The 27,628-nt window shown below is 36.8% G+C and overlaps 2 protein-coding genes across 2 annotated transcripts; both read left to right on the top strand.

The window, feature by feature from the left end:
• Positions 1 to 6: 6 nt before the first annotated feature.
• On the top strand, positions 7 to 14,512 carry LOC140141954 (fibronectin-like). Its single transcript, XM_072163849.1, has 9 exons — positions 7 to 428; positions 7,620 to 7,796; positions 8,365 to 8,466; positions 9,335 to 9,649; positions 10,317 to 10,697; positions 11,392 to 11,688; positions 12,060 to 12,364; positions 13,142 to 13,171; positions 14,374 to 14,512. Exons 1-9 carry the CDS (start codon positions 371 to 373, stop codon positions 14,380 to 14,382), a joined length of 1,674 nt encoding a protein of 557 aa, XP_072019950.1. The 5' UTR covers positions 7 to 370; the 3' UTR covers positions 14,383 to 14,512.
• On the top strand, positions 14,378 to 26,240 carry LOC140141955 (uncharacterized). The gene is made up of 9 exons (XM_072163850.1): positions 14,378 to 14,536; positions 15,682 to 15,821; positions 17,543 to 17,656; positions 18,263 to 18,475; positions 19,282 to 19,426; positions 22,754 to 22,806; positions 23,098 to 23,281; positions 24,712 to 24,788; positions 25,439 to 26,240. Coding segments are annotated over exons 2-9 (918 nt in total). The 5' UTR covers positions 14,378 to 14,536; positions 15,682 to 15,691; the 3' UTR covers positions 25,441 to 26,240.
• The last annotated feature ends 1,388 nt before the right edge of the window (positions 26,241 to 27,628 follow it).

Here is a 27,628-nt window from a genome sequence, read left to right as displayed (position 1 = left end):
TTAACCCGAGATACGGGGATCGTTTTGTAAAAATTTTACTGACATTATTTGGGTGCCTCCCCTGGCAGTAAAGTAGACTCAGGCTTCCATGACGTTCAATTTTTTCGAGAAATTTCTTCTATTCTGTGAAAGCGGTGGAAAACGATCAAAATATTATTAAAGCAAAATGATTAATATGAACAAGTGTCAATTTCGCAAAGTTGACAGTTTATATTTTCTTGCTCGTACTATTAAAACACGTGTTCAACCATGGTATATTATAGCATTTCCTGAAGTACATGTATGTATACCAGAATCAGCTCTACAATCACAGCCAATGACAGCGGAAGTTCTATAGCAGATACATGATTTTTTACTACCAACTTTCAACATGGAATTTACGCAGTTTTCGATAATTTTAGTGTTTTTCGTCTATGGAACTTTTGGAGGTAAGTTTTCCACAAAACTTTTGAACATTTATCTTAAGGGTCTATGTTAGTATTTTCTTTTCATCCGTGAAGACGAATTTATATTTACTTTATCAAGAAAAAGTTTTAGTTAATAATTGGCCGCGTCAACTTTGTTCGTATAAATATAGACCACTCTGTCTATATCCTTCTGGAGTAGGCCTAATTAAGACGTTATCTCAGGGCGTTATCTATTTAGTTTAGGCCTATGCCATATTCAAAGCAATGGTAGGCCTACTTTTGTGATATTGAAATATATTAAACCGCATACCCAAATATAAACTTAATATATTTGCCTAGGCCTACGAAAGTTTATTTCCGAATTCATCGATTTATACCCCTATAGATGTTTTATTTTAAAATACAACGCAACAGGCCGGGCAACAGGTGATTATTAAACATGATTAATATTAAGCAAAACATTTTTAAATGTTTTAAAAAATGACATGGAAATTTTGTTCACTTTTTCCTTTTTCCTTACTCTTTTTTCCATATTCGATTTTATTTAATATTAATCTATCTTTTGGTGCCCAAAGCGTCCAAAGCGTTAAATTATACTTCTTGGTATCATAAAAACGTTAGTAGTTTACTTACGAAGAACTACTAGCATTTTTATGATAATACCAAGAAGTAAAATTTTACATTTTACGCTTTGAAATTTGGGCATTTATAAAAGAATCATGAAAAGGAATCATGGAAAAAAAGAGTGAACAAAATTTCCTTGTCATTTTTTAAACAATAGGTCTCTGTGGCCCTCCGTTCATGAACGTCAGGTAAAACAAATAGTGAGAATCACGCTAGTTATGGTGTGAATATTAAAACTGGACTGGAAATTTAATATTTACGCCTATGTTAAACTTACACAGTTTTCGGTGTGAAATTTGAACTCTAATCTAAACATGCTAAATGGATTTTGGTCACTCATGATGCTCTCTTTTACCAAGAAGAAACTTCTTGCCATTCACCTTTTCGGTAAATCCCATAACCCTTTGCGAGTACACCTGAGAACTCGTCATTTTACGTCACGCCGACTTGCAATGCGCAGTAACGATGTTCGATAAACGATGTGCGCATCGGCGCAGAGCGGCGTGACGTAAAATGACGAGTTCTTAGGTGTACTCGCAAAGGGTTATGGGATTTACCGAAAAGGTGAATAATGAAATGTTTTCATTTCTTTATTTTTATGGTGTATCAACGTTTGTTTCCATGGTTTCCCGCTTGAACCAAACAATGAACTTTGCACTTTTGACATTTTACATTTACAAAATATTAAAGTTGTAATAATTCATTTGTCAACGTCAATGCTAAGTGCCTGGTGACACTTCGTATGTCAAACCGGGATGTCAAATAGTCCGACGAGTAGGACTTTTTTTTTAGCTCAGACTATGATGTGACTGAGAATTTGCATGAGCATATAGATGGTATCTAAAAAAACAGATCCTATTCGTCGGACTAATATCAAAAACGTTCTGTTTACTTTGATCCGTATTGGATCGGTCACCAACCTTTTAAAGTGTGCACGTGCGGGACCCGAGTCCTGGGAGCATGATCAGACATACCTTTGCACACGGTCCTTCTAATATCAAATAATACCCCCCACACACACACACACCCCTATCAATACTACCATCATTACATGTAATTGTGTGTTGTGTGTTTTTGATTCTCGTCCAGAGGATTTTCATGAATTGATGAGGGGGAGGGGTAAGCATTGTTTAATATTAGTAGCTATTAGTGTTCGGTCTTTTCCAACAGTGCTCCGAGGAAAGTAGGAGGCCATTTTCCCTCTTTTTTTTCAAATGTGAGATTCTGACCCCCACCACCACCCCACCCCATCCCTAATGTACCACAAAAAGACTTAGGGGTGGTGCAATAATTATGTGTACCCGGGGGTGAATTATAGGGGGGCAAAGATTTTTGGCAGGCCAAAGGGGGGGCAAGCATTTTTGGCAGGTCAAAAGGGGGGGTCAAGCGATTTTGGCAGGTCAAAAGGGGGGGGCAAGCAATTTTTGGCACAGATATTTTGGGCACCGTTTCTATATTACGCCCTAAAAAGGCGTAGGAAAACGTTAGGAACACGTTCAAATATGCAAAATTTCCTGCTCGCTGCGCTCGCACTATATGATAAGACAATTTAAGGTTTTAAATTCGGGTTCCCCAAAATCTTGCATGTGTAAGGGGGGGGGGGCAAGGGGGGGCAAACGTTTTTTGGCACGTCAAAAGGGGGGGCAAAGATTTTTTGGCACGGCCAGAGGGGGGGCAAGCGATTTTTGGCAGACCATTTTGAGAATTCACCCCGGGGTACACTAATTATTGCACCACCCCTTAGAAGTTATCCTTGTTCTCTAAAAACTTATTTATACGTATAAAGTTTTCCTAAATCTTTTATTTATTTATTTGTTTATTACACTTTAGCACTGGCACAGAATTACAAAGAAATCATTCCAAATCTTACATTTTTTGAAAAATCAGTCTAATTTAATGTCAAATTCAAGAAATTGAGGCGGGAGGGACGAGAACCAAAACATTATTTTTGTTCGGCCTTATTGTAGACTTCTGATTCGAATCTAATATTCGTTTGGTGACGTTACATAATTTTCAAATCTTCGAATCAGCAGATCAGGAAACATTAGAAGATAAATGTTGTTTGAGGTTACGAATACGAAGGTCAACTGTAGGCTACGTCTAACTTTTATTTTTAGGATATAAAACTTTGCATGAACGAAGATTTAAAGCCGTCAAACATTCTCTTTGTTAAACCGAAAAAAAATGTTTTGGTTCTCGTTCCCTCCCTCCTCAATTTCTCGGATTTGTCACATAAAACAAAAGATGTTGTTTTGGTTTTCAATTTTTCAAAAATGTTTGGACTTTGGAATGATTTATGAAAACTTTATACATAAGTAGGATCACTTCCATGTCTTTTTGTTGTACTCTAGATAGTTTAGCCCTCATAAATCTCACATAATGAAAAAAGAGAAAAAAAAAGGGTTTCCTCCTTTCCTCGAGCACTGTTGGAAAATACAAAATGACCCGAGTAGGTCCTACTAACAATGCAAATTTTATATTGGAAAAAACCCTCTCTCATCAAGATGAAAATTCTCTGGACGAGTACCAAAACATTCATTTTATACCACCTTGTGGGACTTAAATACCTGTAAATGTAGGTTTTTAAACATTATTTCACTGGTTTACTATGGTACGTGGGTTTGTTTTTGTGAATTAATAAACAAAACTCCCCTTTATACTTTTGGATTGTCAAATTTCAGAAAATAAGCGCACACTCCATAACAGTAAAAGAAATGTCTGGATTTCAAAGTTTGCTTTCTGAAAACGACTGGAATTCCAGTTACTAAATGTTACTTGAAAAAGCTTGGAAATACAATTAAATGAATGAAATATCACAGAAATGTTCAAAATATAGATGGCAGATTGTTGATTTTCAACCATTTTTCTGCTGGATTTCCAACAAAAAGTCCGGAAATCCTACCTCCTCTATCAAGGGTGTGTGGATCTTTTTTCTGGGATACTATTAAATAGCCCGGGGGCACTCCCACTTGGAGGTGACGCGTATATAGGGCTGTTAAGACCCCCCTTTCAGCGTCGCTGTCACCCAAATACCCCATATTGTTTTTTTACGAACACATGCTCTGTCACTCGAAGACCCCTTATTTTTCCATTTGATCTGTCACCCAAAGACCCTTATTTTTCAATTTGAACAGCAACTTTCATTTATCACCGATTTTGTTACTTCTTATTTTATTTTGAAAAACAAAGAAATTTTAAGCCATATTTAGAACTAGAAATTCGAGGTTTCTGTGGCGCTGTTTCAGCTCTCACCCAAAGGTTCCATTTATAAAAATGGGCATGTTCTCACCCATTGACCCCATATTTTTTACATTTTGCTCTCACCGAATGCCAAAAATCATGCTCTCACCCAGTGACCCCATATTTTTTACATTTTGCTCTCACCGAATGCCCCTTACTGCGAATGTATCAGCCCTACATATCCATTTCATATTGAGGTGTCCCGCCCCTCCCCAGGTTAAATAGTAGTGGTCATGTTCTTTTTACATTTATTTGCATTTTTTTATAATTGCAAACTGGCAATTCCACCAATAGCTTGTATTATACATGGAAATTAAAATATATAGTAGGCCTATATATTATTATATCAACACTATACAGTCCCATACATTAGTAATAGGTCATAATGTGGGCGTCTTTCAAGTTGATTATGACAATTGCATTTTGATTCCCAGAACCAACCATAAGATCATTTTCGGTAATTCTAACTATGGCATATTTTCAACGTTTTAACGTAATGTATAGTCTAACAAAATGCATAGTCACAAGTCAATTATTCAAGTGATAATTTAAAACGACAGAAAACATAATTGAATCAGGGGCCGCACTTATCCTTATAAAAGATGTTATAAAAAAGGGGGATCATTAGGCATGATATTAAAGAAAAGGATATATTGGGTATACAAAATTAAAAAGAAAAGGGGTATAACATTTTGGGGAAAGTGGACATCGGGTAAAAAAATTTCAATAAAATTGAGCTAAATTCTTTTTCTTTTTTTTTTTTGCAAATTTACAATACATATTTACTGAAGATTTTACATTATTCTACATTATTTTCTTACATTTTGCTGACAAAATTCTAGAAAAAAAGGAATCATTTGGTAGTCGAACCTGACAAAATGGTGTCATCGGGTACTATTATTTGGATAGGAATTGGTGTTGTTTCTAACTTTCTATACAGGCAGAACTTTAGTTAACCGATTTCTATTGTTGTACAAAGCTCACTATATAAGTCATTTAATGAGGCAATAAAAACGATCGAATTTGGTATTGAAATAAGCAAAATTTTGAGTTGCACCTTTCCAATGTAAAATACTGTTAAACTTAGGCGTAAAATTCAGTCATTTAGTTACTGTCATGGCAATTTCTGACACGAAGATATATATAGGGATGATGACGCTGTGTAGGGGTCGCAAGTTCCTCAAACTTGGTGGGTTGGTGCATCTTCACCCGAGACATAACAAGTTTGCATTGGTTAGTGGGTCAAGGTCACCCGAGGTCATCCAGTGGTCATCTGAGGTCAAATGAGTAAAAAGTGTCGTATGGGCATGAAACTTGGTGGGCACAGTCACCATTTAGAGCCACATTTTGGAGGGTCATTTCGGGGTATCCAGGGTCAAATTAGTAAAAACTTGGTGGGTACAGTCACCATCAAGTAATTGCGACAGCTAAGAACCGCCAAATACGGGTGACCGTATTGATATATATTAAGAATAACGATTAAGCATTTTATGATTAGATTATTGATCTCGTGCGCGTGCGCTAGTTGATAATATTTGAATGTTTCTATGTTCCAGTGTACGATGCGCGGGTCTCGTCCCTCTTTGTATTCAAAAAGTGGTTATTGTATTACAAATTTGAAAAATGCGTTGGAAACAGAATTTATTTCTGCGCATTTTGACACCTCATTTGATACGAATGCCCAGAAAACATTAAAACACTGGTCAATTTAATGTAGTGAGGTCCAGATTTGAAAGTCATACAATACAAAAACACTCAGATATCAGTATAGCACTACTTTCGGGCTGTGTTGCTTTTATATACTATCAAGAGAGTTTGCGTCAGTCTCTCCCGTCTGTGGTAAACTTACAGTATCTAACATTACTAATCATGACCAATCCAAATTTTGCCTAAATTATGCAAATTTCTGCTCATTTTAATGCTTACTTTAGCTGTCCATGGGGTTTTTCTGAGAATTGAAATTAAAGGCGCACAACCATATAATTCTATTTGGTGGTGTGAAATCATAAGTACCTGACTTGAGTCCTGTTTATAAGGGACAGTGTGTGCATCTCAGTCAGTGGTCAGAGCGTTCGCCCGACAAGTAGAAGGTCTGGGGTTCAAGTCTCCGCACAGGCAGGTACAGGGTGTCCCAGAAAAAATTACCGGGCGAATGAATTTGGACGTAAGTCGAGAAATAGACATCAAAATCCAAAATTCTAAAATTCAGCGTGTAGCCCATCTTAATCTGCATCTTATACGCTAATTTTACTGGAGTCGGTTGACTGATTGCGAAGAAATGAGCGATTACATAACGCCTGCGTCAATTCACTTCATTCCAAGTTTGGAAGATCAGTCAACACAATGCGCACTAGTGGTTAACTGTCAATCGGCTTCACATTTTGTTCGGTGAAATTCTTTTCGTTCTTTTTAAATAATCTTTCTTGCAAAACATTTAATTAGGTTGTGTTCAAATTTGAAAATCTGCACGATATTGAAAATGAAAGCGTGCATGTAAGATGATGCTCGGTACTTGTATAATGTCTTTTTTCGATAATGTTGATATAAATGTTGCATAAAGAATTATTGCATACAGAATTCCAGCTGTCTTAAAACCTTTCTCACCACACATTAATGTTTTTGGAATATTTGCAAAGTTTGAATCTTTTAAAACTTCAACATTAATGTCGCATGGTATCAAAAATCACACGTAAAGCTGTAAGCACTTGATCATTGTCATTCCTGGCTCAAATGTTCTTTGGAAAGTTAAATATAACACATTTGCACAACCTAAAGAATTAAAGTTGGAAAGCTTCCAATTGCAGAAATCAAAGTTTCTCGGACAAAGTTGTATTCATCTTCAGTGAAAGCATGAATAACATAACACCTTCGGATTATAAAATATATAATGTGGTCTAAATATAATGAGATACACAAACTTTAGGAAGGAGTGAGCGAGTATGAAAAAAGCCCCTGTTGATCAAACTTGGAATGAACTGCATTGATGCGCGCATTATGTAATCGTTAAATTCTTCGCAACCAGTCAATCGATTCAAATACTATTTTTGTATGTGATGCACAATAAAAAAGGCTATGCGCTACATTTAAAATTTTTGGATTCTGATGTCAATTTCTCGAGTTACGTTCAATGTTATACGCTCGGTAATTTTTTCTGGGACACCCTGTATGTCCGCGGTTGAATGTTATTTTTTTCTCTGGTTTATCTGCCTGCATGTTATGTTTCCATTGTAATTTCATCTTTAATTTTGCTAGTGTGTGATGCGTGATGCGTCAGTGGTTCTTCTTTCCCCTGTATTATGCTGATAGCTGGACATAAAATTGACGATTGACGATTGTTTTCAATTTCAGCGAAGCCACCACCTCCAACATTCAGTCTTTCCTCCACATCTCCGAACAGCCTCACTCTCTCCATGACAGCACCAGCAGTTTCCACCTGGTCCGGATGGTCCATGCAATGGGCACCAAATTCTGGGGGCAAGAAAAAGACGGTGACACTAGGCAAAGTAACAGAATACACTCTAAAGGGTGAGTAATACACTTCCGTTTATCTCTGCTTGATGATTTACAAGGGCATTAGAGAAAGACATCCGCTTACAAAGCTTACAATTTTATTCTACCATGGTGTGAGATACCAAAATATGAATATGAATACGAGACTGAGTCTGATAATGAGTCTGAGTCTGAGTTTGTTGATGATGATGATAATGATGATGATGATGATGATGATGCGATGATGATGACGACTATGATGATGATGATGATGATGATGCGATGGTGATGATGATGATGATGATGATGATGATGATGATGCGACGATGATGATATGATGACGATTATGATGATGATTATGATGATGATGATGAGGATGATGATGAGGATGATGATGATGATGATGATGATAATGATGATGATGATGATGATGATGATGATGACGTCGACGATGATGATGATGATGATGATGATGATGATGATGAAGATGATGATGATGATGATAATAATACTGATGGTGATGATGTAAATGATCAATAATTATTCTTTGAATATTCTTCTATTTGATTACATAGCCTATGTATTTATCGCTTTCGATATTTAGGAATGTCTCCTCTAACTACTTACAAAGTTCGGCTGCAAACAAAGTCAAAATCAGGCTCAAGTAAATTTGCTACTTGGAAGACCGTAACTACTTTGGATGATGGTAAGTATGTTTCAATATTGAGTAACCAACCAAATATCTCTTTAAAGCACGTATTTAAAGGTGTGTAACCTGATTGAAAATCTCATCCCCACTTCACCTCATCAAATATTTTTCTCATAAACATATTGAAATTTGGCGTTCCAAATCGGTATATTTCCGAAGAAATCATCAAAAAACTGCCGAATTAGACTAATTAGGCAGTTTTTTGATGATATCTTCGGAAATACACTGAGTTGGAACTTCTAATTTCAATATGTTTATGAGACAAATAGGGCCTTTCACTTTAAATCAGTATATTACATGATCATGATGATTATCATTAATAAAAACACTGTAGACTACCAATATCACGCTGTATAACTGTCGGTAATTCCATTAGGAATTAGTCACATTTACAAAAAACATTTACATGTTCTTTTTGCATGAGTGTTTGAAAGGGATGACATTTTATGTTATACGTAAGTTTTAAAGAATTCGATTTTCCGAACATATCAGGTCACCTTCCTTTAATTATTAATATACTTTGGCAATAAAGCAATAATTCTGAGGAAAAGTAATTGATACCCACCAAAATTTCGCAAAAATTCAGATAACCTTTTCTTTGTTTTGAATATCTGATAATTTGGTTCTATATACGATCATTGACTTTAATACTACCAACATGAAGAAAAAATACTTTTCTTGAGCATTCTTAAGAAATTTACCCGGATAATTTTAAACATTAATTAAGGCCCCTAACATTTACATGGTTAAACTTTATAGAGTTATAGAGATTGGGAATGTATAACAAAAACGACCGGCTGACGTAGAACAGGGTTTTGTTTTCATCGGCTAAAGTACTATAATGTCTTATTTTTTTTACATAAAGCACCACCACCTCCACCTGAACCAGCTGCACCTATAATACCAGAAGCTCCACAAAACCTGGCAGCCGATCCTACGACAACATCTGCCAGTGTCACCTGGGAGGTACCAGCAGATAACGGTGCTGAAATCACAGGTTATAGACTCACGTACGGTACATTGGATAATCCTACCGCGAACACCGTAAATCTGGACCCAACTCCAATGCAAACACAATTAGATGGGTTGATGGATAACACGCAGTATCGTTTGTCATTACTCGCGTACAATGCCGATGGCGAGAGTTCACCAGTATCTGTTGACTTTCAGACGATGCAAGGTAATACAATTAGTTAAAGTCTTGTAAAAAGGTTTTTTTTTAAAGAATATGAATGATCTTTAAAGTGTTTCCTTTTCTTTATTTTTTCCTTTTGTAATGCTTTCTTTCACGTTTCTGTTTTTTATTTCTTGTTGCTTTGGATTCATCATCATTTTCTTCCTCTTTCTTCTTCTCATTGTTTTTCTTTATTATCTTCTTCGCGTCGTCATTTAACTTTGCTCTTCGTCATTTAACTTTGCTCTTCCTATTGATTCAATTGACCTTTTAGGTAAATCCCATAAATCTTTTGCTGTTAGACCTGAGATGTCGTCACGCCGATGCGCGATGCGCACATTGTTACAGCGCACTTCACGGCTTTGAAATGCGCAGTAACGATGTTCGCTTAACGATGTGCACATCGGTGTGACGTCAAATGACGACAACATCTCTGGTCTACATGCAAAAAAATTACCAAAGAGGTCCATTAAGGTCCACTGTTCACTCAAAAACTTCTTTCAACTCTGAACAACTTGGCTTTACTTGGATTGAAATCTGGGATTGAAATCCACAGCAATGACAGTCAAATGGAAATACTTTTAAGAAACATACATATTTTGAAACTAGTACTGTTCCTAAAAAAGATAAATTTAATCTGTAATGCAATTACCAATTCTTTAATTCCCATCAGAAAAACTACCGCCACCACCAGTTGAAAATATACAATCAACACCACAAGAAACAAGCGTTGAAGTAACGTGGACTCTTCCCGCAACAACAACAGCCGATGCTATTGAGAGCATTGCCGTCAGCTTCGGTGAAGAAGGTGCACCGATTTCAGATTTGCAGACTTCAGACTTTGCAAGTAATACCGTTACTTTCACGGCGGAGCAACTATCGCCTGGAACGAGATACACTGTATCGGTAGTTACAGTTAATCAACAGGGACAGAGTGATCCGGTGACTGTTGTAGCTGAAACAACAATTACTATACCGGATCCCACTGAAGCTCCAACTGATCCACCACCACCACCAACACAACCACCACCACCAACACAACCACCACCAGAAGGTAAATCTCTATCATTCCGAGTCAAGCCTGTAATTCTTGTTCAGTGGAAATGATCTACTTCGTAGACACATAATAATTATAATGAGACTAATGTGCTGTTCCTCTCCATTTTGAGAAAATTGCGTTTTTATGCAATAGAGTGAGGGTTCTGTTTAAAGAATTCTGCCCTCATAGGCCTTTGTTTGACTGGTTTTGTGGCCTTATTTGGGCTGGAAAATGACATTAGTCTTTGTTATCACTGGGAAGTCATTATTTGCTTTGAATGTTAGTACCAAAATCTCATTTTCACATAAATTGAGATGAGGCCTTTTTGGGCTGAGCCCTCAATATTTGTAGCTCATTTTCAATAATTGAACACGTTTATCCCAATATAATATTCTATCCCGTTATCTACAGATGGCCATAATGATTGAAAAAAAATCTAGAAAAATATTGATCGGGATATTTCTGTCCCTTGCATCATATGTTGTATCTCCAGTGACAGAATAATATGATCTTTGATAAGGATCCAGGATCAGGAATTTTGCACCAATTTCCATATTCCGTTGAAATTAACCAATGAATGACATGTCAGTGTTTACCATGCCATGGATTGATAATAATTATAGTACCTGCGATGCAAAGGCGCACAATTTCAAAAATGTATGCACGCGTATTTCTATGCATTGTTACAATTATTGCCTTTTGTTTTTAGAGCCGGATACACCGATTCCAGAAATGCCCCAAAATCTGCGAGCTACATCAGTAACGGAAATCTCTGCTCGCCTGATGTGGGAAAAACCAATAGATAACGGAGCCGATATTATAGGATATGTTCTTTCCTATGGTCCTATGGACGATCCTGTAGCAAACACACAGACTTTGCCTGTCAGCCCTACGCAGTTTGATTTATATGGGTTGCAAACAGACATACAATACAGTGTGTATATAACGGCATACAACGGAAAAGGCCAAAGTTTTCCTGCTGAAGTAGAATTCTGGACCTCTTCGGGTAAATATATATAAATACTATAAAAAACGAAGAAAAAACGTCGCCGAATTAATTCAAAATTCACTTGTTAATAAATAGTGACACCGCGATGAGTTAGAATCCCGAGGTAGCAAACGGTCATGAGTTCGAATCCAGAGACTCAGAGAGCGCCAAAATATTGCGCCATATTTAAAAGGCACATTTTCTCATGTCTCTTATATGTTCTGGTATCTTGTGTTTGAATTCCGTATTGGTAAAGACGGTCCAGGTATTGTGGCCGCAGAGGCAAGTTAGATAAAACCATATCTGTTCGGTGAAAAAAAGAACAACATTTTGTTGGGTATATAATTATAAGTTTACACGGTTAACTCTTATAATATTTCCACTTTTAGGAAGAACGTTACCCCCACCAGTTGAAGACGTGCAGTCGTACCCTACCGAAAATTCCGTTTACATAACATGGACCCTACCGTCAGTAGACAGAACCAACGAAATCGAGACAATTCGCCTTGGGTTCGGTCCATATGGCACCAGCCTCGATTACTTACCATATCTTAATCTAGAAGGTGATACTCAAACATACACTGCTGAGAGACTCGCACCGGGGACCAGATACTCTGTAGCCATCATAACTCAAAACTCGGAAGGAGATGGTTCCCGGTACAGATTACTGTTCAAACGGAGCGTGCGAGAACAGGTAAGAAGACCATTATAGTCATAGATCCCCGTGAGATGCGGTGATAAATCTCTCAAATATTCAACAATGGGGATGGTTCATACAACCATCCCTCCATGTTACGCATCAATTTAGCTTCCCCAGCAGCTTGTTGACAGCACCTCCCTGGAATGCTTCAGAGGGCAGGTGCAGTCCATCCAGCTCCGCTAGACGACCTCAAGTTTTTATCGCACCTTAGATGTAGTCAGCACTGTAAATTTCCTGCACCCACCATGCAAAAAGTACGAATATACGCTATGTGCGGACTGTACTATATTGGAAGAAGAAGAAGAAGGAGCTTTAACAATTGCATATTTTCCAGCTTTTGTTGCAGGAAAGTTTGCATGCGTTCACCCCTCCCCATGTCAAAAAGAAATCTACAATTGATGGAGACCACAAATTAAGGCAATAGAAACAAATTAGTTCTATCAATTATCGATGCTTGGTCGATCCAAGATTTTTTTATGAAATCAATCTATTGACTATTGTTAATTGTGATAACATTATACATCTTTGCCTGTATTGATATTGACCAAAATAAATTTAGCATTAATTCTTATCAATTAGTTGTTAGTTCATTAATAGCAAACATCGAAGCAGCATCGACAGTCGATCCAAAGATCGAACACATTTTGTTCTGGTGCCTAATGCGTATGAGAAACGTATTGTTAATAGTAGTTCACGACAATCATATTCGATTGTCTTTTATCATACTCTGATGTCGCTCATAGAATCTGTTTCTATCACTTTTTTTTGCAGTTGCTACCAGGCCTCCACCACCGGATAAAGGTAATAAAATGATGTTGTTCTATAGCTTGATATTATTTATATAGCATTTAGTTAAAATATATATGCATATCCTTATTATAATTAAAAAGCAGTACTATGCTTTTTAAAGCAAAAAGTTTAAATTTAAATTTATAGTGTTTCTAACTATTTGGTAGCATTTTATTATACATGTAGTTATACATGTATTTAGTATAATAGAACAGTGAAATGAAATGGAAGTCAATAATTATACAGCCTGTTCGGCAGTTGGCTCTGCTGATAAAAGCTGTCTTATCCGTTTAAGCATGATAATTGTAAGTTTACACATGTCACAACTTACACTGAATTTGAATCATATATATTTGGTTATGCTTAAAGGACAACAAAGCCATTTTGAGTTAATGTTGTAATTACACAATTAAAAAAAATTCTTTCACTTTCACCTTATTATTTCTGATAGTAATATTATTTTTATGATTTTGGCAAAAAGTAACAAACTTAAAATGTATGACTTTAACCGCAAAATTGGAATAAATTAAGGGATGGCGTCAAACCCCAACCACTAGTCGACCGCCGACGCTCTGGCAGAACCGGTGGTTTCAAGCAACAGAAAATCATCACCGGTCTCCCCGGCTCTCCATTAAAAGCGATGTTTTAACATTGATTCGATTCATCAGGTTTGAAGATAAATAATTACGACGATTCTTTTAAACAAAACCAAATTTTACTCGCTAGTTTGACGGTTTCGCTTTTCATGGTAGAAAAGCATCATCAAAATATTGACTGATGATCACTTCTTCCGGTTGGATGAATCCCGTCATGAATAGGGACGACGGGGCCCACTATCTAAGTCACGTATAAGATCCTCTACTGAGTGACAATTCTACACCCTCTGTGGTCGTGATTCGTCCAACCGGAGGAAGTGATCATCAATCAATATTCTGATGATGCTTTTCTACCATGAAAAGCGAAACCGTCAAACTAGTGAGTAAAATTTAGTTTTGTTTAAAGGAATTTTCGTAAAGTTGGTATTGTTTAGAAGAATCTTCGTAATTAATTAAGGTAGAAGAAGAGGAATTGGCAGTTTTTCTTTTATAAATTTGGCAGGAATCTAAGTAACAACTTCAAATTTTATGCATACTAATTAGCTAATTTGCACAATTTAATTAGCCTGAATCGCACAAATTTTGGAAAAAAAACCCATTATTTTACATATATTTTAGGTTATGTAGGAGACACACCACCTGCGCCTGTTGAACTTAGGGCAACAGTTATTTCTCCTACTACCATCCGAGTTGACTTCACAGATCCCACGCTGCAAGGACGAAATGATATAAGGGATGAAAGATACTACAGGTTAAGATACAAGACAGAACAAGAACGAAAGTAAGTGTGGATGATCGTAAAGTAAGTAAAATCTTTCATCATGTTCATGTAAAAATGTCACGATTTTGTCATAATAAGTTCCGGAACACATAATAGTAGATAAGCTGAAGGTATCATATCATATTTTTACATTTTTATCAAGAGAATGGGTACACATAACTTTTATGAGTGACAAGACCGATCACGGCAGAATGAGGGTAAAATGTCACATTTTGGCTGATGTTTGAGGAGTATGTCCTTACAGACACTACAATTTAATGGAAAGAGCGCAGTGATTTATTACTATAGTGCGCTACGCACAGGCACAACGCCTAGACGTTGATCCACAAGCCTCGGCACACTTTACAGGTTGTCGCTGACCACTACGGCCCCACATCATTCCATAAACCATTTAACAACACACAAGTACTTTGCAGCTTCAAGAGCACCAACCATTCCACAAATGCGGTCATCTTCGGAGTCTAGTTTCACCAAGATGAGCACCCTGTTGCAGTCCAATCTTGTAGAATTTCTATTGTTCCGAGGTCTCTGGGGTGGGTTAGGACAAGACATAGTCGGGTTAACCGGTTTATGAGTAGTCGGGTTAACCGGTTTATGAGTAGTCGGGTTAACCGGTTTATGAGTACTCAATCCCCCCATTCCCTCGGAGCATATCAATGGTGCTGGTATTAATTCTATCTATCTATCTATCTATTTATAGGCGTAAGAAATTTGAACAGACGACAACGTAGCTGTGTAACATTAACTTTTATTCCGAGCTTTCGCCCTCAGGGCTTCATCAAGGCATAGGCAAACTGTTAAATGAATAAACAGGTCTGCTCAGGTTTTTGATTGTATAATATTTTCTTGTAATGTAGGGATTTATTGCCTGGTATTTATGTATCTCTCTCTGTTTATTCATTTAACAGTTTGCCTATGCCTTGATGAAGCCCTGAGGGCGAAAGCTCGGAATAAAAGTTAATGTTACACAGCTACGTTGTCGTCTGTTCAAATTTCCTACGCCTATATAATATTTCACGAATGGATGAACCAAGTCGTAAAAAAGCCAAGACCAAATCTCTCACACTATCTATCTATTTATATATATATATAATGATAATAATATAATGTTATATGAAGACCCTTAATGTAATCATTTTTGACAGTTTCCAATTCATGAATATACGGGAAACGCCATACACACTGGAGTACCTTAAACCAGAGAGTATTTACCAGATTGATGTCAAACTTGTCATCGATAGAGAGGCGGAGAGTGAGTTCACAGAAGCAGTTGTCGCATTCACTGGTGAGTTAATACCAGATGGAGCTTTATTTACTTCTATAGCTTGGAAAAATATCTTATAGAAGACATTACAATTTATTACCCCACCGTTTAAGGACGTCACAGAAAAATGTTTTTTAAGACTTTTACATTCGAAACCGTTATAATATCGTATGTACATTTATGTCAAGGCACCAACAAAGTGATGCAACAGAAATTAAACGATAAATAAATACCAGCTTGAAACATGGTAGTGACACTTTAAGATACCTTTACAAATAGGGTTCTTGATTTACAATAACATTGGTTGTGATTTCGCCTGTCACATACCGTATTCGGGGTTGAAGTGTATGAACGATAAGAACTTGATCAACATTTGTGATGCGATCAAGCAAAATCAGTTCATACACTCCTAGATAGTGAGAACCAATCAGAGCAAGCATTAGTAAATTACTAGCCGTGCATAAATATTGTATAATTGCACGGGTGCGCACTCCGCGTAATAGTATACGGAGTATCCACCCGCAGGAAAAATGGACGCGTTCATTTTTCTTGCGGGTGGATACATTTATATTTCCAACATTTTTAGAGACAATTTTGTTATAAATTTGCAAAAAACACGGGATATTTTGGTCGTGTATGAACTAGGTTAATAAATGCGTATCACTTGTTGCTCGAGAAATTGTACAAAATAATGCACTTGTACTGAGATGTTGATGCGTCTAATGCACTCCCCCCTTCGCGGCCCTGATTTGGTAAAACGATCTAACTTGAAATTTGGAAATTTTGAGATAAATCCATATCATGGGTAATGTGAGGGCGCTCTTTCCATTGGTGACATTCTAAAATCACCACCATGCCAGCAAATAATGAGATTTTTATATTTTCTAAGACATTAGATCTGTTTAATAATTTTTTTATTCAAAAAGAAATACGTCAAGTGTTCAAACTTTAATGCTCTTTTTCTCGAAACAGCGATTTAAATTTCAAGTTAGATAATTTTACCAAATCAGGGCCGTTCGGGTCTCGTGTATTAGACGCATCAACATCTCAGTACGCGTGCATTATTGTGTACAATTTCACTCCCAACAAGTGATACGCGTTTATTAACCTATAATTGGAAATATGTATTTTGAGATATAGCAAAACGAAGGAAGTATTTCCTTTTGTTTCCTATTGTTTTGTTTCTGCATAATGTAGCTTTGCAAATGTTGTTTACAACCTAGTATAAGAAACTGCAAACTGAATACGTCCGACTTCAGACTGATTTTACGTGATCACACCACATTTAATAGTCCCGAGAGAAGTCCGAGAACCGCATATTTCATACAAGTCCAAACTTCTATCTTTACTTAAATTTAAGATTATAAATGGGAGCACGGTGGCCTAGCGGAACGGGCTCTGAATCATAATCGGAAGGTTGCGGGTTCGAGCCCCGGCGACGCCATCGTGTTGTGCCCTTGAGTAAGGCACTTTATCTCGATTACTCCTCTCCACCCAGGTGTTTAAATGGGTACCGGCATTCTTAAATGCTGGGAAGGTATTAAACAGACTCGCTGTAGAGGAGGTTTAGCGATCCCCTATAGCAATATTACATGGAGGAGTCTGGCCCAATCGCCAATGAAAGAGAGATGGGCACTCCGATCACTGTTTATACAGGATCGTCTCCTTTACCTTTACCTTTTAAATGGATGTCTTTTAACCCATTGTGAATATTGCTTTTATGTTACTGTACTTCTTAACAGGTGAAAACGTAGTTCGAGATGTAACGGCCGTACAACTTTTGGTGACTGGTCCAGGGCGTGTAGATGCTATTATAAATTGGATACCTCCAGAAAACCCGCCTAGGGCAATAACAGGTAAGCAATGTAGTTTTCTATTCTCAAACAAAGCAGTGGAATGTTTTTTATTTTATTTATTTATAACATTCGGCCGAAGCCAGGCAAAGCTCAATAGTGCTCAGAGGTACTAAATTCAAGAGGTTTATGGGAAGAGGTCCGACTTTAGATACAGGAGGAAAACCGGAGCACCCGGAGAAAAACTTGCAAGGACGAGCATGGATCGGCAATCAAACTCACATGTAGCACCGCGAGTGAGAAGACCACTACACTAACCCGTCTTCCCTTTAAGCAAATGTCTCTGTATTCCTGATTTCATTTGGGATTATTTTAATATTGAGAAAAATACAACATTGTGTTTTTGGTTCTTTGTGGCTTTGAACGAAGTGCAAGATAGAATACGAAAGTAAATTAATCAAACACTGGAACTTATGTTGTATGAATGAAGACGCCGTGATTTCAAGCTATGTCCCTGCTAATCAAAACTCTAAAAAGGGTAACCGTTTAAACAAATGTCAAAAATGACAGAGTCCAATATCAGTATACACGCTGCTAGTTGTTGCTTTTTTCTTTAAATTGTAACATTTTTGAGATATACTTCAAGGATTATTCGTCTCTGTTTTGCAGGATACGCCGTGGAATATGCGGACGGTTACTACGTAACATCAAGAAGTGAATTCATTAGAGTTTTTGTCAACGGAAACACACCTAAAGCCATGATAGAAGGTTTATCAGGTGACACCACCTACCACGTCAGAGTGGCTCCCAGATTTGGCAGTGGTATTGGAAGATTTTCTGACCCTCCTGATGCATTCCTGACCCCACTTATTCCAGTTGCAGGTATGTTTTAACATTAACAGTGCAAAAACATCTTGGGTTATATTTTTAGTTTTAGTTTGGAAAAAGCGTTATAATAACATTAAATATCGGGTTATATGAAAGTTATGAAAACGTTTTAAACGCTTTGTATGAAAACACACTACAACATCATTTTAAAAATGTCCAAATGTTAGTGTAAATTTGTTTTTTTGCAAACATTTTTTGCCAAATTTTTTATCAACACTTAAATAACATTATGTCAGAATATTTTGCAGTAAGATTTAAAAAAAATGTTTTTGAATGTTATGAAACATTTTGTACCCTTTATATACCTTACATATAACACGACATTTTAACGTTTTCTGTCAACCATATCAAACCTTTTGCGAATAATATCGAAAACGTTTTGTGTTTGCTAGGAACACAACACAAACACATCTGATGATCCGAGCACCAATACAACGTTGATGTTATTTTTTGTAGGAAGAGGGCGAACTTCCAAAAGTTCTTTTAACATAAAGTAGTACCTGATACCTTTCGCTAGTTTTTCTTTCTAATTGGGACCTTTTTGGGTACATTTTCACATTGTTTTCTGCAAAGTAGATCTTGATGTTGGTTGGTTTGGTCAATTAGTTGTGGGCATGTGCTAGGGCTAAGCGTGTGGGGATTGAAGGTGTGGATGTGGAAGGTGTTGAGTGTAATGGACAGTCAAAGGCTAAACATGATAATCTTAATGTACGCCAATTTGTGCATACAATAACACTTCTTACAGAGCTTGTATGTAACAGTAACATTCATTTCATCGTGGTATATTGTATAAACTACAGGACAGCCGTTGTATTGCGACGATGCCGAAACTCCAGACCGAATTAGAGAACGTGTTGCATGGATGCGCGGCAGATCTGGATTGATTGGTGTACCTTTGCCTTATTGTGATGATTACTATGGCGTTCACGAATGCCATGGCTCTGTGTAAGTATCAATCCAATTGTCATCTGAAGGTATTCTGGAGTTATTCTGGAGATAGTGTTATGTTGTCTACCATCATCACAATTCCAACCTAAAACACTGACCTACCATGTGAAATACCAACCATATAGATGAACTCCTGGATGGGGCAGCTTTAATTAGCATGAGGCCGCATTGATATGTAAATAGCGTATTGTTATTTAAATTTGTGCCCAGACGTATTGAGGGCGACAGTCATGTTATCCAGACGGAGAATGGCTACATATGCCGGGCATGTCAATTTGCTGAGTGAAGGCTGATAATCACCTTTCTGTATAGGTAATAAGCTAGTATATTTCGTTTACCAGTAAAAAAAAAAAAAAAATTAGTATCATATTAAATATATTAAATGTATAAACTTTGAAATTTACATGAATTTGAAGAGCAGAGCTTCGAAATCTAGCTAAGTCAGGTGATGTGACATTCTGCTGCGTGACCCCCTCTGCGTGGTAGAATTATATTCATAAAACATTGAATTTAACAGATATCATGGCAGCCAACCACGATTTATCAGCATTTAAAATATATGTTAATTAACAAAGATAAATAATATCCCGAACACATGATATGTCAACATGTGACCACTATTCAGATTTACCGTAAATATTTGGAGTATGCTTGCACATCATGCACATACACTGTGCATTTCTTTACCTCCGATTAAATCAATAATTCATGCTGGGAGCCAAGTAACATTGTCTGCTCAGAGCAGGTTGGTATTTTATTTTACTTGAGAGTATAATAGAAATACATAAAGACGAATAAGGCGCCATGATGGAAGGTCAGGTCGGGTATCAAAGGTTATTATAACTTAAATACTACTTGTATTTCACACCTTCTGTCACATATTTCCTTCATATTATTGACAGCAAGTCCTAATTTTGACTTTGCTATTGCAAAATGTCATTTCATATCAAATTAGTAGACTTTCTTTGAAAAAACATATCACTGGTGCCTGATGGGAATACCCGTCCGCCATTTCATTAAACTGGATCGTTTTCACCTGGTTTGTGCCCAGATGTATCGGGGGCGCGCTATACTCTCATTGAACAGGCAAAGTTCGCAAAACTAACAACGTTGTTATTTGCCAAACTCAATTAACATGATCCAAGGGGTCGAACATGAATTATTCATAACGAGCTATAACGGATCGATAACTGGCCTCACTTTCTAGCTAGTAAACCAGCTGAATTTTTCATAGATTTTGCGTGGCTAATAGAACAACCGTGAATTTAGTGTCACCCCCTTGTACCAACCCTATAATCATTGGCCTTTCATAAGGCCACCCTTGGATAAAGATTATGTTGGCGTGTGTGTAAAATTGGAGGTGAAATGGCATAAGTAAAAGATTTTAATATCGCCCTCTTATTGAAACGTCTACCCCAATAACCGGTAATTTGCCATTAATATCTTACCCTTTCTCCCTTTTTAGCAAATATGACTGAAATTGGAACTTTGAACGCGGTTCGCGTGGTCCGTGATGTTGGTTGCAATCACTACCCTTTCCCGCAAATTTATTTCTGCTTTAGGATGGTAACGCATTGGGTTTGAGTGACTCCGGCTTCCCCGTGTAACTGCGTACACCAAACGTTGCTCTGCAGAGTCGTAGAAGCACCTAAAGACAAAGTTTGCTCAAGATGCTAATTCTGTGTTGGATATATTTTTATTTGGAGTATAACATGTGTAAAATATGTCTTTGATTGGCTGATTGCACCACCAAACGGTGTATCATTGGCTGACGTATAGCAGAAATCGGATGAACGCGATGTTACTGATTGAGAAGGTATTAGAGTATTATAGGGTAACACCTTTCACTTACTTTCACTTAAAGCTTTCCTCCCATGACACAGGTAGGTCCTGGAGATAGCTGCCTAGCCACTATGCTTCGCCACTCAGCTCTGTTGTTTGCCATCCGACCGGCTTCTACTACGGATTGGATTCCCACTGCACTGCAGTTTGCTTTGATGTTGTCCATCCAGCGCATTGGGGGTCTTCCTTTAGGTCGTTTCCCTGGGATTCTTCCTTCTAATACGATTTTAGGGTATCTGGATGGAGGCATTCTTATCACATGGCCATAGTAGGACAGCTGTTTTGCACGGATCTTGTTCATTACAGTGCACTGGTAGTCAAGGGTGTCTCTGATTGAGGTGTTCCTAATCCTGTCCCTTCTAGTAACACCCAGGATTTTTCTCAGACAAGCCATTTCAAATACCAGAAGTCGCTGCTCATCATGTTTTTTGATTGTCCAGGCTTCAGAGGCATAGGTTGCTATAGAAAGCACCAGTACTTTGTACAATTCCAATTTTGTTATGGTGGATATTTCTTTGGATTTCCAGATGGGGTTGAGTTTTTGCATGATGCCCATGGCCAAGCCAATTCTCCTTTTGATGTCCTTCTCGCTGCTTGCCTTATCAGTGATCACTCCACCTAGATAGATGAATGATTCCACCTGCTCAAGGGTGGAATTTCCAATGGATATGGTGGCTTTTGCTGTTTCTCTACCAATCACCTGGTAACACCTATAAACGGTAATAAACATTTTAGAGGGCGTTTGCAAGTTGTAACCTTTTCCTTTCTTAATGACTTTAATTCCGGAAAGTAACAATATGTAGGCAAGGTTTTTGCGAACGCATGTCACCTCTTGCCCTTTATCCTGATTAATGTTGGTTGAAAAAGACGTCTTATGATTCAACATTTACTAGCACTTTCAAATGACTTGGCCTTAGGCACGAGATATTGATGTGCCTATCAACTTTGAGCAAAGAAATCGTTTACGAACAGAAATATTGAGCTGAGTTTGATATTCATTTATTTACAAGTTTATAAAAATTTTAATGTAATTTACAAATGTAATGCCATTCTTTTATATCTGATCAAAGATTCACGATTCTTTTGAATGCATTGTATTAGGTATGTTCAAAACCGCAATTGGACTTACAATCGTATATATCCTATGCAATATACTATTAGTACTTGATTTCATATAATCAAGAGATTTATTTTTATGTTGCTCGTGTCATTGTTATTGTTAATTATAAAAGTATTAATAATCCGCATCTTCACTGATCCCCTCCACTGGCTGAAACTTCTCAGGTTGTATCGTAATTTGGGAGTGATACTACGGCAGTATGGACCAGCGCACGAGCAAAATATTGGGCTGGATAGCTCAGGTGGAACAGCACTAGCTCGAAATCCCGCTGTAGCCAGATTTTCTTTGCACCTCTCATGCGTTTAACATTTTTAAAATAAACAGAATTTAATAAAATAACTTGTTCTATTCTTCAATTTTAGATGTTTCTGTATTCCTGGATCGGCACCACCCGGAACTAAGCAATGCTCACGAGGTACGTACTTGATACTGATTTCTTATTTACATCCAACAATCTGTTATCATTATTAAAAAAGCTCACATCTCAGACCTCAGACTGGGCAAGAGGTTCGGAGATACTAGATTTGAAGCTGACGTGGCAGTTGTTGACAGGGTTCAGTCTTCATATTTTGGCCTTCTTTATCTTTATATGTCGTTTTCATGGGTCACGTGCGTATTTATAAATACGTAATATAAATATAGTCTAAGGTAACTGTATAATATCCATTGTTGGTTATGATTCCCAATAAAATTCTCATTATTTCAGGTAATCAACTGTACGGAGATGACCCTAATGCCTATGCTACCACTGCACCTTGTGACGCGGAATATGAGGCTGCTCGTGAAGCTATTGATGAAGCCAGTAAAGCAGGGAAGCCACTTGTTGAAGTTCGTCTCCCATATTGTACTCAAGATGGGTACTACCAGTCTAAACAGTGTCTTGGATCCATGTAAGCGAGTTTTTCGATTGTTTCAAGTAAATGAGTAAATAAAGTTACAAACCCATTAAATCATCATTATACGAAAAGTGATGATTGAAATATTTTTAAACCCTCCCCGAGCCCATGTTCTTCGCCCATTCAATTATTCTATTGATATTTAACACATGGATGGATGGAAACATACTTTGCGTTAATTTCATCGAACTGATCTGATGAAATTAACTTATCACCATATAAAGTTGATCTTCAAACTTCTTTTTTTAAATACTTTGGATTTTTTTACTCCAGGAAATACTATCGGTAATATTCTAATTTTAGCACTCTATTTGAGTACATCAGGGCATACCCTGTGGAATTATCTTCGTAAACTTTGTGGTCAATTGAAGTTCAAACAGCTAATTCAGAAATGGATTATATTGTGTCATAACAAGGTGGCTAGTCCGTATGGCCACAGACTGCCAGATAATTCGCTTGGCAAATTCATGGGCAATAACTAGGCTAAAATAATATCTGTATAATGTTAAGGTGGGAATACAGGTAGATATTCCTAAGGGCCATAATTCCAAAAAACGCAATAAAAAACGTTATAAACCCTAATCCTTACCCTAAAACTTATTCTAAACATCACCCTAACCTTGACTCAGAACCTCAGCCCTAATCATAGCCCTAAACATAACCCTACCCTAACCTAACAAAAGACCTAATCATAGCTGCAATCCTAACATTAACCCTAACACTGGCCTAACCATATTCCTAACTCTAACTATAATGCTAACCCTAACCCTAAACTTATCCCTAACATAAATCCCAAAACCCTATAACTTTATACTTTTCGGACTAATGATCCATCGGAATAATTAGCTGTTTCCCTGTACACATTGGTGTTCTTTTTATAGACATGGGGAAATGTAAAATCCTTGAACAGTTGAAGATGAACGAAAGAAAGGCCTTGAGCCACCAGGATACCTTTCTTGGAACTACTTAAACGTAAACAGCGCGAACATTTGCCATTTCAAGCTAAAATAGTTGAATATGATGTTAAATTGAAATGTGCGCGAATCATGAAATGAATCATGACAAATCGGCGGATAACCATGATAACAGAACATCTTTAAATTTACATGAGGCCTACGTGGTAAATGCACTGTCCGATTTCAATTTTGTATTTTGTTTTTGCTTTTGTTGTCTGATGCCTTGAGATCTGTTATGTACAAGTATAACCCTAACCCTAAGTCCCTAATCCTAACCCTAACCCTTATCCTAAAAAATAGGGTGCGCAGGGTAAAACAAAATGTATTGAAAACACAGGGTGCGCCGGGTAAACCAGAACGGTACCATTTGTTAAGTGCTATACCTACTGTTACGCCCTCTGTAGTTGGTAAACGTCATTGTGAAAAAGTTGAGTGACTATCACCCCTGTTGAATTTGATTTGTTTCAGGTGCTACTGTTCGACAAGGGAAGGCAAACATACTGGCAAAGAAGTACCAATATGGGAAGCTCAAACGCTTGTCTGTTGTGAGTATATGACAATCATTATTAAGTCTCTTCGACTGCAGACGACAAGTTTCAAATATTTTTGTTAAAAATTCAGAATGGTTAATTTTTATGACCATATTTGGAATCCGCATGAAAAATGCATTAAAATGAGAACAAACAAGTTTATTATTGGTTCAGTGGTTCTTAAAATAGCTCTTGATATTTTGAGAAAATATCTTCAAACTTCATGTTGAAACCGTTATATGGCCAGCGCGAAAAGCAGTAAAAAAGTTATAATAATATATTGACCGCTATTCATTTGAAAAGACATACTAAAGGGCAGACTAGGTATTGTTTTTCGATTTTCATTATCTAAATCAATTTGAAGTTTTGTAAAAGTTCATGCTACAAATCATATACTTTGAAAACTTGTTTGATTTATTGTTGTGTTAATGAGTTATGTACGTTTCACAAAAGTGTTGTTGTTTCAGCCCTCGTTACAACATAACTCACGAACCACAGCACCTATAAAAGTGTATCTGTGATATTTGAATTCTTCTACACACTCGCTATGATATGATCAATGCAATTTTTGCCAAAGCTCACAAGATGCTGTGAACTACCAAATTGCAACAGTTCAAAATATTTGCTAACCTTAAAACTGTGCTTGTCTCTTTTGTTTCTTTCAGAATTCTTGGTGAGATGAAGTTACAAAACTGGCAACTAAGATGCGAAAAGAGGCATGAGTTTGGCAAAACAGGATGTATATTTGAATATCATAGATTAGTTGCTTATACTCGTGGTATTTTTATCCATTATTTCCATTAATGTTTGTCACTTTAGGTGGACAAAACGAGTAGTCTACCCAATAGTACCCTATTATCATTCTATGATACCCATTTTTTTCAGTAATAACACAATGTAAAGTATGATAGTCCCAAAATTTGTAACCTCGGAGTCCAATCATCCATTCTACAGCTCAAAATAAATTGGGCAAGTGAAAAGCGCGCTCTTTGGGAATTAGAAAATACGGTTGTGACAGGTTGCTTACATCAACGTCAAGGGCGCAGTCTTAGCTCTCAAATGCCTTTTGTTCTGTTCAATTTGCTTGTTTTAATCTCGAGATATATTTAGTTAACAACGAAAGGGTAAAACCACAATTGAGATAGGCTGTATACTTTTCTGGCATGTCCTGGGTTCGACGCTCAGTATCATTATTACCACTTGAATATTCACTAAATATACATGTATATATAATGCTGTGCTGGAATGGCTAGGTTTGTCATGGTTTTGACACCACAGAATGTATATACACGTATATGCATTTGTGCTAACTTGAAACCATGACAAATTATCGGTCTGATGATCGGTATACCCAATGATCGTAAGTGAGGGTATGCTGTGAAACTAGTAGTAACGGTTGCCTTTTCCAGAGGTCTATACTGTGAATTTGTTTCTTAAGCGCGCTTCAGACTCCGAGTATTGTACGTACACTATTGTATGTACAATATGTACGTTATTTAATCTATTGCCATTCTATTTCCAGTAATGTTTAAGTTCTAACGAATGTTTGATGACGAAAATCGATAATATGTTACATACAATATATAGCAGAAATATATTATCGATTTTACGTCATCAAACATTCGTTAGAACTTAAACATTACTGGAAATAGAATGGCAATAGATTAAATAACGTACATATTGTACATACAATATTGTACGTACAATAAAAAGTCTGTATACTGCTTTACGCTCACCTGTGATGGGTTTGAGCACTTTTAATTCCAAAGTTAGTCACCTGAAGAACAATACTTGTTACATGTATATATAAATATATAAATATAATTATAGTAATCCAGGTGAAAGATTGATTGTTTCATTTCACAAGCCGGTAATAAGTTGAAATAACCTAAAAGTGAAAATGGAATGTCCATTTCACGAACCGGTATACAATGGAATGGCACTACAATCCATGTTCCACGGAGTAAATATATTTTCATTACACTCATCAGAGAAGATGCACCCATACAGGGTGTCCCAGAAAAAATAACCGAGTAAATTAAATTGAACGTAAGTCGAGAAATGGACATCAGAATCAAAACATTAAAAATGAAGCTCATAGCCTATTTCATTGTGCACCACATACAACATTTTTATTTGATTCGGTTTACTGGTTGCAAAGAAATTAACGATTACATAATGCGCGCATCAATGCAGTTCATTCCAAGTTTGATCAACAGGCACTTGTTTCATACTCGCTCACCGCTTCCTAAAGTTTGTGTATCTCATTAAATTTAGCCCACAATATCTATTTTATAATCCGACGGTGTTATGTTATTTATGCTTTCACTGAAGACGAATAAAAGTTTGTCGGAGAAAACTTTGATTTCTGCAATTGGAAGCTTTCCAACTTTAATTTTTTAGGTTGTGCAAATATGTTATATTTTAACTTTTCAAAGAACATTTGAGCCAAGAATAACAATGATCAAGTGCTTACAGCTTTCCGTGTGATTTTTGATACCATGCAACATTAATGTTGAAGTTTTAAAAGATTTGAACTTTGCATTACAATGTCGTGGAAATATTCCAAACATTAATCTGTGTGAGAAAGATTTTAAGCCAGCTGGAATTCTGTATGCAATAATTCTTTATGCAATATTTATATCAACATTAACGAAAAAAGATATTTACAAGTATACGGAGCATCATCTGACATGCAAACTTTCATTTTCAATATCGTGCAGATTTTCAAATTTGAACACAACCTAATTAAAAGAAAGATTATTTAAAAAGAACGAAAAGGATTTCACCGAACAAAATATGAAGCAGAATGACAGTTAACCACTAGTGCGCATCAGAGTGCGCATTGTGTTAAA

Source organism: Amphiura filiformis, chromosome 20 (assembly GCF_039555335.1).
Source record: "Amphiura filiformis chromosome 20, Afil_fr2py, whole genome shotgun sequence".
Classification (NCBI taxonomy): domain Eukaryota; kingdom Metazoa; phylum Echinodermata; class Ophiuroidea; order Amphilepidida; family Amphiuridae; genus Amphiura; species Amphiura filiformis.
This window is presented reverse-complemented; position numbering and strand designations above follow the sequence as displayed.